The sequence below is a fragment of the Argentina anserina genome, chromosome 4 (genome assembly GCF_933775445.1).
Source record: "Argentina anserina chromosome 4, drPotAnse1.1, whole genome shotgun sequence".
Taxonomy (NCBI): Eukaryota; Viridiplantae; Streptophyta; class Magnoliopsida; order Rosales; family Rosaceae; genus Argentina; species Argentina anserina.
The window spans coordinates 22,682,874-22,699,820 of record NC_065875.1 but is presented as its reverse complement, the minus strand read 5'-3'; the positions used below and the strand labels follow the sequence as shown (position 1 = coordinate 22,699,820).

The following is a 16,947-nucleotide window of genomic DNA, read 5'->3' as shown; positions in this document are numbered from 1 at the left end:
TACACTTCAGACTTTCACTTAGCAGCTATAGAGCCTAATGTTTTTTTTTCTTTAGGTTTGGGCACAATGAAGACTTCCAGCTTCAGAAGTTAATGTTTCCAAACGTAAAGAAGTAGAATAGATTTAGAGAAGAAGATAGTGTTGACAGTAATCCCAATTTATCCTTGGCCGGGATAAAAATGATAGAGACATTTCCAGTTGCATACAAGAGAAGTTACAAGTTAAACATCAGATGAACTTTGAACTCAGATTATTTCTATAAAATCCAACTGAAAAGAAAACTTCGTCTACTTAGGCAAACACCGGTGGTCAAGCCAGGTGATAATATCTTCAAGGACTGAAAAAATTCTATCATCAGGTTCTCCTTCAAGAATGCAATGATAGCCATCTGGGTAGAGTTTTAGAGTTTTGTCTTTGCTTGAGGCCTTCTCATAAAGAAACTGGCTGACAAAGGGATCGGTCACCATATCTGCAGCACCATGAAGAATAAGCAGCGGAGATGAAACCTGTGCCATTTACATATCCCATTTGGTTAAAATCCATCTTATAAGTTACTTTAAAGCTTGACTAAGTAAATTCATGAATCACATAGTTAAACCGACCTTTTTCACTTTCATCTCAATCTCCTTAGTAGCATTTAGAAGTTCCACAGCAGTCTTCAATCGCACAGGGCCATTGTAGCATGTCACATTGTAAACAGCCTGTTATAAATGAGCAATGCATTATTGACTTGATTATCTTCATATATTCAATACTGAGTTCTCGACAAGACAACATTTTTCCCCCAAGTACTAACCAGTTTTCTCTTCCTTTCATCTCTGAATGCCAACTCAGCCAAATCTTTCTGGGGTACAAGCTTTGCTTTTGGAACAGCTCTGGACAAAAGAGTTAGTAGCTTCACTGCCGCTGGTGGAGGTGTTACATCCTCTGCAATCTTCAGCAACTCAATGTCAGTTAAAATTTTCATATTATGAAATATATTGGTCTACACACAAAATTAGGTATTGCAGCTTCTGGAATCAACTTATTAAGCAAAGTCTGCAGACAGGAAATCAATGTCATCTTCTGTGGAGTTGCTCGTCTGTTAGGCTGCTGTAATTTTACTAATTATTCGATGAATGACCACTTTATTCTCACGATTACAGACATATTTTATCATCCTAATGAAAGGGTAAAATTAACTTCACATGACCAAAGCTAGAGACATTCACAAGACTAATACTTATCAAGATTGTACGTGTAAGAGGTAATTAGTTAGCACCAACACTACCTACTCAACTAACTAATAGCAGAAACCTACAAGTTTCAATTCACTCATGTTGGAGCTATCACAGGGAAACCATATAGCTGAACCAATGAGACAGAAATTAATGAAAACCTAAGAGAAAAACATGAATGACCGAGCTTAGTATCATATAGGAAGAAACTGAAGTTGAAGTCAATGAACGTTAAATGTAGAGTTAATAAATGTATATTAGTATATATAGGATCAAGGATGGACTTACTTTACACATTGGAGCCACAAGAACTATGCCATCCCAAGCATATGGTTGCTTGAAGTGAACTTTGAGAGTAACAGCTCCGCCCATAGACTGTCCCAATATGAAGTGCGGCAACCCTTTCAACTCTGGTTTTGCTGTCAATCCAATTTCAAACAATTATTCAGTATAAGAAGGCAATGTGCAACCATTGTTAACAAAGACGTTACGAGTTAAGACTAAAGCCACACCTTTAATCTTTGTATACTGTTCAATAACATCATCGGCTAATTGATCAAAGCTCGGAATAAAACCGTGCAATCCTTCCGAGAGGCCAAAACCTGGGTAGTCCATGGCGTACACAGCGTACCCAGCCGCAGCAATTTGCTTGGCAATACCTATAGAATCCAAATATCACCAATATCAGCCCTTCTGCTTAACCCTTTAAAGTGTGGCTCTCAAGTATAACAGTGTACCAAAATCAAGAACATACATGCAACTTTGACTCATAATAGAATATCCAATTGACAAACATAACAAACCTTCAAAGAAGAAAACGCAAGTATCACCATATCCATGGCAGAAATACACAACGCCTTTAACCCGAACACCTTCTTTCGGCTTCCAGCTTTTACAGAAAATTCCAAGCCCCCTTGAATTTATTTCATACCACTACAAGGTTATACCCAGAAACAATTACGGTAAATAACACTGTACACATATTCTGGTCATACTTTACTAAATTACTTTGCACAAGGAACAATCTTTACCTCCTCTGTTCTGATCCCGGGTGGAGCCAACTATCCACCAATCCATTCCCATTCAACAGCAGTAGAAATTAGTACCATCATAAGGAAATTATATTCACGAATACAAAAAGAGCTTATCTTGTAAGTAATCAAAGAGCAACCTTAAACAAGCAGTGATCAAGTTGTTGCTGCAGCTCAACAAACGCGGATCGAACTCTTCTCCGGGCCGGAGCAAAGTCAAGGCTCTGATCGGCGATCAAATTGAGCTCCTCGCTAACACCTTCAATGGGTGGCCTTCTCTTGGTTTTGGCCGCTGCGACTATTACTTGACTTGTTCTTCTGGCGGGTACTGCAAATGTGGTCTTCTGGGTTTGTTGGAGTTGCTGGGGACAGAAAAGAACCTCAAGCTTCTGCAATCTCAGAGCTCGAGAAAGTTCCATTTCGAGCGGAGGAAAAAGTTCAGCACAGAGCTCTCAGAGTTCGAATGAAACTGAGTTAGAAGACTTGAGGTTGATGCTAGTTCTGGTTTCATTATAGAGTTATGAGTTTTGACCGTCCAGTGTGGTCATCGCTTTCTTCGAGTTATGTAAGATGCACATGGAGCATGTGTTGTATAAGAAGTACGGCTACAACTGTGATTCACGGATTCATATGTAGTCAATAAATATAGAGAAAATTAGAGATTGACTCAATATAGAAGTTCCCAAAAAGATAAATCCATGCCCTAAATTCTTTTTCTACCAGTCTATATTTATAGAGTCCTAATTTTTGCCACTGGCGGGGTAACTGATACCTACAGTATTTTGTAGCTCTGAAATTTCGAAATCGAGTTATATTAGCTACTTGTGACATAGCTACTCCACTGGTTGGAGACCATTCTGGACTTGGGAGTTTATATTCTGAAACTCTAGATTATCTGAAAATTTACTACATTTTCAGCCATGGTGTGAGATTTTGGAAATAACTAATATAGCTTCAAGGCCAATGTACAGAAGTTACAATGGGTGCCTCAGAAGTCCAAACTTTTGAGCTGTAATTCTTGATATTATCATCTTTTACCAGGATTAGTAAAAAGAGGCAATGTATCATAATGCTCAAGAGATAATGCTGCTGCAAAATACAAGGAGGACTAGAATTCTAGAAATGAAGGTACATATTAGTTTGGAAAGCACCGGGAATTGAGCCAGGTAACAATGTCATTAAGGACTGTGAAAATTGTGTCATCAGGCTCCCCTTGAAGAATGCAGTGATAACCATCTTGATAGACCTTCAAAGTCTTATCTTTGCTAGATGCCTTTTCATAAAGCAACCGGCTCACTGCAGGGTCTGTCACCTTATCTGCTTCTCCATGAAGAATTAGCAATGGGGATGAAACCTGCAACATGTTTCGAGTCCGCTCAATTATAAGAAATTGGCAAAGAACACCACAAATTTATTACTGACCTTATCCAAGTGCGTTTCAATATCTTTAGTGGCCTTCAGAAGTTCTACAGCTGTTTTTGATCGCATTTGATCCTTGTAAGAAATCACATTGTAACCAGCCTGTGCAGATAGACTAGCATCAGTATTTTTGATGGGGGTTGAAAATAATGAAACAGCATATGTGATTCTAAGAATTGATTGAGATAAATTCAATGAATTCTATGTAGTCATCATAAAACCATGTTCTACACTAAGCACTCAAAGCCTAGAACACCATACAAGTCCATTAAAATTGAGAGAATCACGTAGCGCTAACCGTTTTCCTCTTTTCGGACTGTCTGTAGCTTAGATGAGCTATATCTTTCTGTGGAAAGAGTTTTGCCTCGGGCAAAACTTCAGACATGAAGGCTAATAGCTTCAGAACTATAGCTGGAGGCATTACATCATCTGCAATCTTGAAAGCTCAAAATCAATAAATAAATCTATTTGAAATGTGAAACAAAAGAGAACGATGACTTAGATTATCAAACTAAATCATCACCAAAACTAACATATTTCAAAAGAGGAGCTTACTTTACACATTGGAGCTACAAGGATCACTCCGTCCCATTTCTGTGGTTCCTTGAGATGAATCTTTAGTGCCACAGCACCACCCATCGACTCCCCCATTACAAAAAAGGGCAAATCTTTCACTTCAGATCTCCCTAAATTGTAAAAAAAAAAAGAGTAATTAGCAAATAGCAAAGCTATTATAACCAATGCCATATTAGACTATACAAACCAAAAAAAATTCAAACCTTTGATACTAGTAAATTGTTCAATAACATCATTCACCAACTCATCAAAGTCTGAGATGTAACCATGCAACCCTTCAGAAAGGCCAAATCCTGGATAGTCTACTGCATATACAGCATACCCAGATTGAGCAATTCTCCTAGCAATACCTGAAAATCAAAATTCAATAATTTCCATCCCTCAAGATAAAGCCATTCAAACCTTGGCAATCAGAAAATGTAAAGACATGGAAAAAAAATCCAACCTTCAAAGAAGAATGTGCAAGTACTTCCGTAGCCATGGCAAAAACATAAAGCAGCTTTGATTTGATCACCTGATTTTGGCAACCAGCTTTTACAGAAAATTTCCATACCCCTTGAATTCCTTCCATACCACTAAAGCCAAAGTTTAAAGTTCAAGTTTTAAATTCAGGAAAGCATATTGATCTGTTTCTTAAATTCATACCAATAAAACCAATGAGATTAAAGCAGGAAATTTATCTGTTTCTTTCTTACCTCCTCTGTTCTGACGCCAGCATGATCCATCTGAACACATATCAGACTATAACTATAAGTTCAATCATCAAGACTGAATTTTTTTAATAGAATACTAGTACGATCGAATTATAACCAACCTTGAACAAGCAGTGGTCAAGTTGTTTATGCACGTCGATGAATGCCGATCGAACTCGTCTCCTTGCAGGAGCGTGATCTAGGTTCTGGGAAGCAATGGTGTTCATCTCTTGGCTTAAGCCTTCCATCGGCGACGACCATTTCCGGGCAGTCACCCTGAACCGAGTTTTAAACTGTAGCTTGGGGTAGAAGAGTGAACTGGGTACTTTCTGTTTGATCAATGAGCGATATCTCAGGTGAAACAGAGACGCCTCTGGTGATCGGAGAGTCGGGGAAAGGTTCGCGCCTGTCATAGTTGACTAGTTTCTACAAAATCTCTGTAAGTCACTATATATATATTTGAACCAAAAATAATAAAACTGTTGGGTTTTATATATATTGAGGGGTATAATTGTCTTATCAATAACTAATTCAACGTATTCCGAGCATTTCCGGCTCGTATCCAACCAGTTACGGCACGGCTCCGAGCGTATCCTTAAAAATTGGACACGATACTCTTAAATGCTCATCGGATGTGGTTCTTATAGGCTCGAAATTTGCCAGAAAATATTCTTGTACGTCGAAAAAGACCATTTTACCCCTGTGTTTTTTCTTAATTTAATCTACAACCTCATCTCGAGAAAAAATCGAATAGATAATCCATGTCCATAAGAGCGAAGTAGTATTATCAGGGATACAATTTTTTTTAAGAAACACACGATAATTTTGGGTTAATCTATTATACATTAATGTATGTCATATATCTTATATTCAACCGTTGATAACATATATTATTTTTCTAACCTCGTTAACATAACAATATCTAACATGTTTCTATACTATAATTTTCCGTAATTTTGCGCATGTACGTCTTCATCAAAAACTTAACATGTGCGGCCTCGATTTATTTCATATCGTTTTACTGTCGAAAATTCAGACTTTGGCACTTCGCCAAACTCAGTAGGGTCTGCGCGGAAGCCCGGAGCCCTGTGAGAAGTTAGAGTCGAGTTGAGGTAAATGAATCTCTCCTCCTCCCATTTCCTCCCCTGATTCTAATTTAGAATCAAACTTGTATTTGGTCACCGAGTTGAGTTGAGAAGTTACTTGATGCTCGATCTGTTTATTGGTTGTGCTGTCTATGCAATATCAGTAGTTGTATGTTTCCCCGGGTGAAACAGAGAGGTTTTACTGTTGATCGATGAGTTAATCACAAGTGTTAGTTTTCAGCTTTCACAGACAGCCAAGATTGCGCTTTCATTTGCCCAAAAATCGGCTCACAGGCTTGTTGAGGACAAGTTCATCTCACTCTTACAGTCATGTAAGACCATGAAGCAGCTTCACCAGATACAAACACATGTAACTCTCTTGGGTTTCTCCCAGAATGACTACGTCACCCCGAAATTAGTGGCGGCATGTGCGGAGCTGAAGCGGATGACTTATGCCCATAGAGTGTTCGATCAAATTCCTGAGCCAAATTTCGCTTCGTGGAATGCGCTGCTGAGAGGGTACGCGAAGAATGAGGGTCACAGGGAAGTCGTGGCTTTGTTTTGTAAGATGAAGAACATGGATATAATGCCAAATTGTTATACTTTTCCTGTTGTGATCAAGTGTTGTGGGAGGCTGAGTAGGTTGGTGGAGGGTGAGGAGGTGCATTGTGTTGTGATAAAATGTGGGTTTAGGGAGAATGCATTTGTGGGGACGACGCTGATCGAAATGTATGCTGCGGGTGGAGTGATTGGAGCTGCTTATAAGGTGTTTGGGGAGATGTTTGAGAGGAATGTGGTTGCGTGGACTTCGATGATTAATGGATACATTTCGTGTGGCGATATGGTTTCTGCGCAGCGTCTGTTTGATTTGGCGCCGGAGCGGGATATTGTGTTGTGGAACACTATGGTTAGTGGGTATATTGCGATGGGGGATATGGTGACAGCTAGGAAGATTTTTGATAAGATGCCGAGGCGGGATGTTATGTGTTGGAATACTGTGTTGAACGGTTATGCAAGTAATCAGGACATTGAGGCTTGTGAGGATTTGTTTGAGAAGATGCCTGAGAGGAATGTTTTCTCTTGGAATGGGTTGATTGGAGGGTATGCACGTAGTGGACGTTTTATTGATGTTGTGGGATCTTTCAAGCAGATGCTTAGTGAGGGTAATGTGCTTCCTAATGATGCTACATTAACGACTGTGTTGTCGGCTTGTGCGAGATTAGGAGCTCTTGATTTTGGTACGTGGGTGCATGTATATGCAGAGAACATAGGGTACAAGAAAAATGTTTTTGTTGGGAATGCGTTGATTGATATGTATGCAAAATGTGGTGTTGTCGATAATGCAGTTGATGTCTTCAAAAACATGGAGATGAAAGATTTAATTACTTGGAACACGATAATTTGTGGCTTAGCAACACATGGACGTGGGGGTGATGCCCTTGAGTTGTTTACTCAGATGAAGAATTGTAAAGTGAAACCAGATGGAATCACCTTCATAGGCATTTTGTGCTCTTGTACTCATCTTGGATTAGTAGAAGATGGCATGTCATATTTCCAATCAATGGCTAGTGACTATTCAATTGTGCCTCAAATTGAGCATTATGGCTGTATGGTTGATATGCTTGGGCGAGCTGGTCTTTTGGAACAGGCAGCGGAGTTTGTGAGGCAGATGCCGATAGAAGCAGATGTTATCATTTGGACTGCCTTACTTGGGGCATGTCGAATATACAAGAACATTGAGTTGGCCGAGTTATGTCTCGAACAGCTCATTGAACTTGAACCGAAAAACCCCGCAAACTATGTCATGCTTTCAAATATATATGGTGATCTTGGGAGATGGAAAGATCTGGCAAGACTAAAAGTTGCGATAAGGGATACAGGGTATAAAAAATTCCCTGGTATTAGCTCTATCGAGGCCAATCATGGTGTAGTTGAGTTCTGTTCCTTGGATAATAGGCATCCTGAGACTGAGGATATATATGAAGCTTTGGAGGGATTAACCAACCTGCTAAGATCTTTTGGATATGTACCAGACATTCTGGAGCTTGGGCATGGAGACTAGTCATAGAACCTGAAATTAGTTCATTTTCATTAATTCTATTGGATTGCAAGAATCATTATTATCAGGTATGGCACTTCAAAATGTTTATTTTCTGTTCCTATATTCAGAGTAAGAAAGAGCTCAGTCCAATTAGCTAAGCCTTATCAAACTTTCATTGTTGCTCAAACTCTGCTGTCTTGCATTTTGTGTTGGTTTTGCTTCTCCTAGCTAGAAACAATAAGCTCACATGTTCAGTCTAAAAAGAGTGAGCTCACCCACATTGCCTTTAATTCTGAAATTACTGGATCCTTATCAGTTTAATTAGTTTGCAGTTTAGCTTTGTTATAAGTTAAAGCCCATTATGCTCCGAGGCCTTATGCCTTTTGACCCTTTCGGAACTAAAACATGAAAGATTGGAGCTGTGGAACAAATTCATTCTTGGATTCTGAACTCTACATCCCATAAGTTGTTTTTTGCTTATGATTTGTGAATATATAATTGAAAGCCATTTTCAGTTTGATGCTCGTGGGGTTCCATTTCAACAGGTCTAAACTATAAACCTTAGGCTGTCGTTTCATTTTAAAAATAAACATGAAACCTAACCCATCATCCTCTAAACTCAATAAACTAGCTGACATGACATGCTTCGTTTGTTGGTATTATACGTTGTCCTTAAACTAACAATCTTTTGTTTATCTAATCTCTTAATCTCTCCTAATCTATACTTAAATACTAAACCAAACACTTCATCAAGATAAGTGCGGCGCTAAGATATTCGTTCTTGATATGCCTAGATGACCAACAAATACAGTGTGAATGGGTGATTAAGCCAAGTGGAATGTACTCTAAGCAAGTTTATTTCACCGATATGGTTCACCAATAACGGCGATAAGAGTATAAATACAGGTGATTATATTTGTTTTAAACAAGGTATCACATAATCTGCTTTATCTGTTTATTTCATTATGCATGTGGATTGGAGTAATGCAGTTTAAGGGGTGTGATTTGTACTGGATGAAGCGTGGTTTAGCTATTAAACCTTCTATTGCTCAATTCTATACACTGTAGGAATACAATTTGTTTCTTTCGGAGGTCGGTGAAGCTGGTGTGAACATGGATCCTTGTAGAAACTTAGGAAGTGATGAATCAGACAATTATATATACCGAACTGAATAGACAGAAACTAACTCATTTTTTTGCTGCAGAATGTGTGACATTTTGTGATGCATGATGAAATGAAGACAAGTAACCACTCGTATGCAACAGATTGATCAAGTAGCTGACTTAAAGAACTAGAAAGTGATTTTGCTGGAGGATTGACATGCGCTTAATTAGCAGAAACATTCGGACGGCTTTCTGGAAAGTAATGAAATGTAGACCTTGATTTCTTGATGAATTCAACTATAAGAAAGCATTCAACAGTCAATAATTGAAATTCACAAGCCGCTTTTTGAGATTTAAGGAACTAAAATTGAAGAAAATGATACAATTTAATCCATAATGGATGATTACATCAACCTAAAAGTAAAGAAACAAGTAGTCCACAACCTCAATGAAAATCAAATCACGAAGCCTCTTCTTTTTTGCAATAACCTACGGGCATCACAGTCAAGGCTAAACGAAGTTATATCATCAACTGTAGGTACGAGCTAGAAGATCGCATCTCTCACCTTCGTCATACTTATAGTGGTTGTTTCCAATTTATTAGCTTAATTTTCTTTCATTTTCAAAAACATGTAGTTAAACAAAAACTATATATATATATAATACGTGAAGTCAATCCATCCATACAGTGATATAGCATGCATGAATTAACATCAACTAGCTGGTTCGATTATCAACATGAACATCAGCATGAAGAGCAGCGATGTTGATATATATATATAGAGTTAATAATCGAGAATAGACGTGATCACAATATATAAGACTCCATCGATCATCAATTTTCATTCCATGTCCTGTTCCTGGAGTTGGTTCTTAGTCATTTTAGATTGAATTGGTATCTAATTCACTGATCCAGATAATTAAGCCCCACAATCAAATCTAAGAAAGAGCCTTTATTCTATATTTATAGATGATTTAAATGATTGATTAGTGCTATTTCATCTTAGGGTCAAAGGGATATTCAAGTAGCTTGTAGAAATTAATCAAGTTAGCCCAAAAGTCCCGCTGAGGATCTGAATCATCTGATATAAAGCTTAAAGAGGGAGAGAATTTAGGTTAAAGTTGCTGCTGCTGCTATTCTGGGTCATATTCCTCCTTACCGTCACTATCCGTCAAATCTAAGCAGCTTTAGGACACATCAATGGATGTTGGCCGGGTAGAGAATTAGAGATCAATCAGTTTCTGTATTCATCAGCATGCTAATTATTAGAATGGGATGGGAACGTTCAATTAGTTGAAAATAATGATTACGATGATGTTGATTATTTAAGCTAGCTTTGAATATAATCCGTATTCAACATCAGTTCCGATCTTTTAGTCGGCTTCTAAATCTTTGACACTTTATGCGGCACGAGCCATCTGAAAGAATTTCCAACCCCCTTTGGACACGATTTGCTAGATGTGCTTGACTATGATATAGTTGCTGGTTGGTCATCGATCATCGATGGTTATTGGCTTGCTTTTGAAATTTCAACTAATTTGAATGCAAGAATCCTAAGCGAGCGCGGCAAATCTCTGAACTCCAACTTAATTTCAAATATGACTTCAATGTGAGGTAATTAAAGCGAAGAATAAACAACCGCACAACATCGATCACCCTTTTTTACTTTAGACCTGCACGTTTGTCTGGTGTACGTTGCAGAAGTATCAAGTATGCGTTCTCGTTCTCATTCCAAGAGCGTTTAGATTGAATGATTGGCATCACCGCCATCACGATTGCCCGGCAAGAATGAATGATACTACAACGCAAAGCAAAAACAGTGTTCCAACTGAAAATCTAGAGAGAAAATAAGAGAATTGAGGTTGTATATTTCTGTGTTATGAAAAATTAGTTACAGAATGAGAGCCTCTGCCTATATATACAAAGAGATGAGGGAATAAGATGAAGCCACATGACCTACTCTGACTAATCCTGCACTAAACAGATTATAGCTAATTAATCACAATTACAATTGATTAGGACATAGTCTTAATACCCCTCCTCAGCTTGATGGAGGTGATGAACTCATCAAGCTGTTACATAAGAAGTTGTGTTGTGGGGAACAAAGACTTTTGGTGAAGACATCAGCTAGTTGCTCCTGTGAAGAAACAAATTGAACCTTAAGAGTACCAGCCTTGACTTTTTCTCTTATAAAATGGACATCTACCTCAACATGCTTGAGTTTGGAGTTTTGGACAGGATTAGAAGCCAGTGCTAGTGCCGAAATATTATCACAATGAAGAACAGGAACTTGCTGCAAATCTATATGAAGATCTTTCAACAAATTAATAATCCACTGAAGCTCAGAAGCTGTATCAGCCATACTCCTATATTCAGCTTCTGTGGAAGATCTTGAAACTGCATTTTGTTTCTTACTACACCATGAGATTGGAGAGTTGTTGAGAAGAATGACAAAACCTGTAGTTGATTTCCGGTCATTTGGATCTCCTGCCCAGTCAGCATCACAGAATGCATGAATATGGGCTTGAAGAGTAAAGGCAGGAGACTGCAAATCACCCCTCCTGAACTTAATGCCATAATGCATAGTGCCTTTAACATATCTGATAATCCGTTTAGCTGCTATCAAATGATCTTCAGTAGGACAATGAAGGAATTGACATATAGAATTAACACTATATGCAATGTCAGGACGAGTGAAGGTAAGATATTGAAGACAACCAACTAAACTTCTAAAATGAGAAACATCAGAATTTGCAAGAGGAACACCAACATCTTTTCGTAACTTAACTCCTGATTGAGATGGAGTTATATGTGAGTGACAATCATCCATACCAGCCTTATGAATGAGATCTTTTGCATATTTATGTTGAGATACAAAAAGACCATCAGAAAGATATTTAATTTCTAACCCCAAGAAGAAATGCAGGTCTCCAAGATCCTTCATATCAAATTCTGATTGAAGTGCAGCCTTTACTTCTGTAATGACAGTTTCACTATTTCCAGTGATGATTATATCATCCACATAGAGAAGAAGATAAACTTTGGATGGTCCAGAAATCTTGACAAATAAAGATGGATCAGCATAAGAGAACTTAGCCAATAGAAGGAAGAAAATTAGTGAACCTGTCATTCCAAGCTCTTGGAGCTTGCTTAAGACCATAAAGAGATTTACGTAACTTGCAAACATACGAGGATGGACAAGTTGAGCTTTCAAAACCTTGTGGCTGAGTCATATAAACCTCTTCATTCAAAGTCCCATGTAAAAAAGCATTTTTAACATCCATTTGGTGAAGTTTCCACCCTGCATTTGCTGCCATCCCCAAAATAAGTCTTACTGTAGTGTGCTTCACTACTGGAGAGAAAGTTTCTTCATAGTCTACTCCGTATTCTTGACTAAATCCACGAGCAACAAGTCTAGCTTTATGTCTAGCAACTGAACCATCTGCATTCCTTTTGATTTTAAAAATCCACTTGCATGAGACTAGATTTTTGTTTGAGGGCAGAGGACAGAGAGACCAAGTCTCTTGATTAATGAGAGCATCATATTCCTCCTGCATTGCTTGTTTCCAAGCTGGAATCTTCAAAGCAGCTTTATAGTTGTATGGTTCAAAATCTGCAAGATCAGAGCTTGGATTGGACAAAATAGATAAAAAACTCTTTTTCTGTACTATACCTCTCTTTCCCCTTGTGAGCATGTTGTGATCATTGATAGTGGCATGAGAAAGACCCTCTACCGGATGTAATATATTTGATTCTGAAACTTGACTGCTAGGAATAGCTTTATTGCTAGAACATTGCAATATCACTTCCACACCAGTACCAGGCTGAGCACTCACATTTAAAGAACCAACTTCTTGATTAATATCCACTATTGTATGAGCATTAGGACTAAACGGTGACATGTTTCCACCAGAACTGTTAGAAATTGAGTGCTCATATGGAATAACAGAAGTTGAATCATTCACAACATCATTTAAAATATTAGAAGAATTTATAGGTGTAGCAGTTGAGAGTTGAGGCATAGAACCTGTAGGTATGGACCTTGATGTTGATGATGATGTGTGCAGGACAGGCGTGGGCAAGTTGGACTGAGTAAAAGATTGTTGATGTTGAAGATATGGTTGTACCCTCAATAACTGAGATGTAGATATAGCTGTAGAGGCAGGTAAGATAGATTGCTGCAAAGAAGACTGTAACTTGGCATATGGAAAATCATCCTCATTGAATATCACATGTCTTGAAATGACATATTTCTTTGCCTGATAGTTATAACAGATATATCCCTTATATCCAGAAGCAAAACCAAGGAAAACACACTTAACAGACTTTGGCTTCAACTTATTATGATTATAAAATGTTGCTAAAGGGTAGCAAGCACATCCAAAGACTTTTAATATGCCCAAATCAGGTTGTTTGCAAAAGAGTTTAGCGAAAGGGGACTCCTTATCAGTTACCGGAGAAGGCATTCTGTTTATGAGGTATGTAGCTAAAGCACATGCATAATACCAAAAACTGGGAGGGAGAGAAGCAGTTTGAAGCATAGTTACTGCTGTTTCTCTCACATGCCTATTTTTTCTCTCACAAACTCCATTTTGTTGTGGAGTATAAGGGCAAGAAATTTGATGCACAATTCCATTGTGATCAAGAAATTGCTTAAACTCTTTACATGTATATTCTCCTCCTCCATCTGTTCTAAAAGTTTTAATAGTTGCATCAAACTGATTTTTCACAAATGAACAGAATGACTTGAAGTATGAAAGAACCTCACTTTTATTTCTCATTGGAAATATCCAAGTATACCTAGTAAAATCATCCACAAACAGAACAAAGTACTTATAACCATCCAAAGCAACATAAGGAGATGGCCCCCAAACATCAGAATGCAGAAGTTCAAAAGCCTTAACAGACTTTGTACTTGATTTTGGAAAAGGAAGTCTATGAAATTTTCCTAACACACAAGCTTCACACATGGAGCTAGAATCAGGTTCACCAACTAAACTGCTCTTATTTAACATAATGTTGAGAACTTCATTTGAGGGATGCCCAAATCTCCTGTGCCAAAGAGAATGCTTGACACACCTACCAAGTAACGCAGAAGGAATAGAAGATGTTTGTGCTGAGATAGCTGCAGTAGTTCCACTTGTATTGTCATGAAGCTTGAGTGGAATGTCAAGTGGAATCAGGTACAAGCCATCTTTACTCAGTCCTTTGAATAGGGTCTTGCCCAACACCTTGTCCTGTATGACACACATGTATTCATCAAACCAAACAGCACAATTATTTTGCTTGCAAAGTTGATAGATAGAAAGCAGATGTGCAGCAAGTTCAGGAATTAACAAGATATTATTGAGTTTAAGCCTGCCAATCTTGGCATTACCAGTGTGAGTAATTTGCAGAAATTTACCATTACCAACTTGGACAGTGTCAGTGGCATTGTATGGAGTAACATTGTTGAGTAGCTGAACCTCATTTGTCATATGATTTGTTGCACCAGAGTCTGCCAACCAAAATTGGGGAGTTGGAGTTGCTGCAGCTAGCATGGCTTGAAAATCAGCAGCCCGATCTTGATGTTGCTGACCAGGAAAACCAATTATGAAGTAGCACCTATTAGCTGTGTGATTTTTCCTACCACAGTACTGACATTCCATATTTGAAGTAGAAGCTCCTCCACTGTTGTTGAGATTAGGTAGAGAAAAGCAAGTCTTAGCAGTGTGACCCATCTTGCCGCATAACTGACAGGTGACTCCATTGTTATTCCTCTGAAAGATCCCACTGTTATTGTTGTTTCTGTTTCCATTGGCATGAAAAACTCTAGTGTTCCCAATGTGCCTCTGAAAGTACCCACTGTTATTGTTGTTTCCATTTCCACCAGCATGAGAACCTCCATTGGTCCCATTGTTGCCTCTTCCTGCATTGTAACCATTGCCTCTACCCCTTCCAGCAATAAAAGCTGACATCTGAGAGCTAGATGGATTAAACATGTTGAAGGCAGGATAGGAAGAAAAACCATAAGGCATAGCTGAGATAGGAATGTAGGCTGCAGGGTTGGTTGAGGTCTGAGGGAGTGGATTAAAACCAGGTAGAACACTTGGCGAACTTGAAGAAGCACCCTGAGAAAACATGGTGGAACTAGACTAAGAGATAGATTGCTGATTTTGAGCGACCATAGCTGCAATAGGCACGGAAATAGTAGAATTCATCTCATTCTCAATATCCACTTCAGCAGCTTTAAGAAGAGTCTTAAGTTCTCCCATTGAACAAGATACAAACTGAGCACGAATCACTGTTTTTATAGCAGCATATTCAGAAGGCAGACCTCTAAGGACAACTACCACAATATCTTCATCATCTAAGAAAACTCCAACTGTTGCCAATGCATCCCTAGCAGACTTAATTTTGTCCAGATAAGTTTCAATGTTATCTGAGCCTTTCTTAAGATTTTGAAGATTAGACTTCAATTGCAAGATATTCTGTCGATTTGGTGCTGCAAACTTGAGCTTGAGATTAGTCCACATTTCACAGGCAGATTTACTACCAACCGCGCAGGACATAGCAACTGGACTGAGGGTTTGCCCTAGCATATTAACAATACTCTGATCCTGAGCTTTCCAAGCAACAAACTCTGGATTGGGCACACTAGAGGTTCCATCTGTGGCTAGAACATACTGAGGTGGACATGGAATGGTTCCATCCACAAATCCATATAGGTTTTGACCTCTAAGGAAAGACTCTAGGCGAAAGAGCCAAGTCAGATAGTTAGACTCATCAAGAAGGATATTAGGGAGGTAAACAGTAGTTTGAGTAATCTGAGAGTTTGAGGATGAAGCCATAACTATGAATCTGGACTTGAGGTTATATAGACAAGCTGAAAACACAGAAGAGCGAGATCTATGACTTTTGCAGAGAACAAACTAGGGTTTCTGGATTTCTGGAGCAACTTTCGAAGATTATGATGATCATTCACACAAAATTCTCAAATAGAGCAGATATAGCATAGATCAAGATAAACCTAAGCTTCGAATCAAGTATATACGCTTGAGATGAACAAAATTTGATAATTCTTGCTTGCGAAATTGAAAAAAAAAAAACGCTTGAACTAGCCACAGATAGATTTCAACAACAGATTTCAACAAATCTAAGCTTCGATGATGAAGATTTAGCAGAAAATCGCAGTAGATCTGAACATTGAGTCAAGAAGATCAAGAAACATATCTGATGGCGCTCAAATTGTGATGAAGAACACGATCGAGTGCATCGATCACAAATCCTTGCTTGAATTTTGCACCGCGGAAACGAAATCTGAGGTCCCAATCGAAACCCAGGCTCTTGATACCATGAAAATCTAGAGAGAAAATAAGAGAATTGAGGTTGTATATTTCTGTGTTATGAAAAATTAGTTACAGAATGAGAGCCTCTGCCTATATATACAAAGAGATGAGGGAATAAGATGAAGCCACGTGACCTACTCTGACTAATCGTGCACTAAACAGATTATAGCTAATTAATCACAATTACAACTGATTAGGACATAGTCTTAATACCAACATGTATGAAGACAAGTATGTAACCATGCATGGAAAATTTAACTTGTAAGGGCCGTGATATTGAATCTGAGAGACACTCATATAGAGTTTGATGGAGAGGCTTTCCCTTCGGATATGGAGAGTTTGATGAGACTGATCGATCATTAACACCACCAGTCAATGCAACGACGAACTTAAATGACCATGCATGCATCCTTATGTGCCATCCCATGCCGTTAATGACTCAGAGACATGGAG

The 16,947-nt window shown here is 38.4% G+C and overlaps 3 protein-coding genes across 4 annotated transcripts; 1 reads left to right on the top strand and 2 right to left on the bottom strand.

Annotated features, from left to right (window-relative positions):
• Positions 1-127: 127 nt before the first annotated feature.
• LOC126791967 (caffeoylshikimate esterase-like) lies at positions 128-2,817 on the bottom strand. The gene is made up of 8 exons (XM_050518474.1): positions 2,389-2,817; positions 2,249-2,278; positions 2,021-2,150; positions 1,730-1,876; positions 1,506-1,636; positions 797-934; positions 603-701; positions 128-506 (listed from the first exon to the last, which is right to left on the bottom strand). Exons 1-8 carry the CDS (start codon positions 2,665-2,667, stop codon positions 288-290), a joined length of 1,173 nt encoding a protein of 390 aa, XP_050374431.1. The 5' UTR covers positions 2,668-2,817; the 3' UTR covers positions 128-287.
• A 129-nt stretch (positions 2,818-2,946) lies between these two features.
• Positions 2,947-5,348, bottom strand: LOC126791966 (caffeoylshikimate esterase-like). The gene is made up of 8 exons (XM_050518473.1): positions 5,058-5,348; positions 4,939-4,968; positions 4,689-4,818; positions 4,447-4,593; positions 4,223-4,353; positions 3,966-4,103; positions 3,671-3,769; positions 2,947-3,602 (listed from the first exon to the last, which is right to left on the bottom strand). The coding sequence occupies exons 1-8, from the start codon at positions 5,346-5,348 to the stop codon at positions 3,384-3,386; spliced, it is 1,185 nt and encodes a 394-aa protein (XP_050374430.1). The 3' UTR covers positions 2,947-3,383.
• Positions 5,349-5,989: 641 nt separating this feature from the next.
• LOC126791958 (pentatricopeptide repeat-containing protein At1g08070, chloroplastic) lies at positions 5,990-9,371 on the top strand. Of its 2 annotated transcripts, XM_050518465.1 has the most exons (3): positions 5,990-8,147; positions 8,856-8,967; positions 9,267-9,345. In XM_050518465.1, the coding sequence occupies exon 1, from the start codon at positions 6,361-6,363 to the stop codon at positions 8,080-8,082; it is 1,722 nt and encodes a 573-aa protein (XP_050374422.1). In that variant the 5' UTR covers positions 5,990-6,360; the 3' UTR covers positions 8,083-8,147; positions 8,856-8,967; positions 9,267-9,345. The 2 variants fall into 2 exon arrangements, with proteins under 2 accessions (XP_050374422.1, XP_050374421.1); XM_050518464.1 differs by lacking the exon at positions 8,856-8,967 and having other exon boundaries at positions 9,267-9,371.
• Positions 9,372-16,947: the final 7,576 nt, after the last annotated feature.

Coding starts and splice junctions, on each gene's coding strand:
- LOC126791967 (XM_050518474.1), bottom strand. CDS start 2,667: ATGGAACTTTCTCGAGCTCTGAGATTGCAGAAGCTTGAGGTTCTTTTC. Junction 2,279..2,388: donor TTGATCACTGCTTGTTTAAG/GTTGCTCTTTGA, acceptor ATTGGTGGATAG/TTGGCTCCACCCGGGATCAG. Junction 702..796: donor ATGAAAGGAAGAGAAAACTG/GTTAGTACTTGG, acceptor CATTTATAACAG/GCTGTTTACAATGTGACATG.
- LOC126791966 (XM_050518473.1), bottom strand. CDS start 5,348: ATGACAGGCGCGAACCTTTCCCCGACTCTCCGATCACCAGAGGCGTCT. Junction 4,594..4,688: donor TTGCACATTCTTCTTTGAAG/GTTGGATTTTTT, acceptor TTTGATTTTCAG/GTATTGCTAGGAGAATTGCT. Junction 3,770..3,965: donor AGTCCGAAAAGAGGAAAACG/GTTAGCGCTACG, acceptor CTATCTGCACAG/GCTGGTTACAATGTGATTTC.
- LOC126791958 (XM_050518464.1), top strand. CDS start 6,361: ATGAAGCAGCTTCACCAGATACAAACACATGTAACTCTCTTGGGTTTC.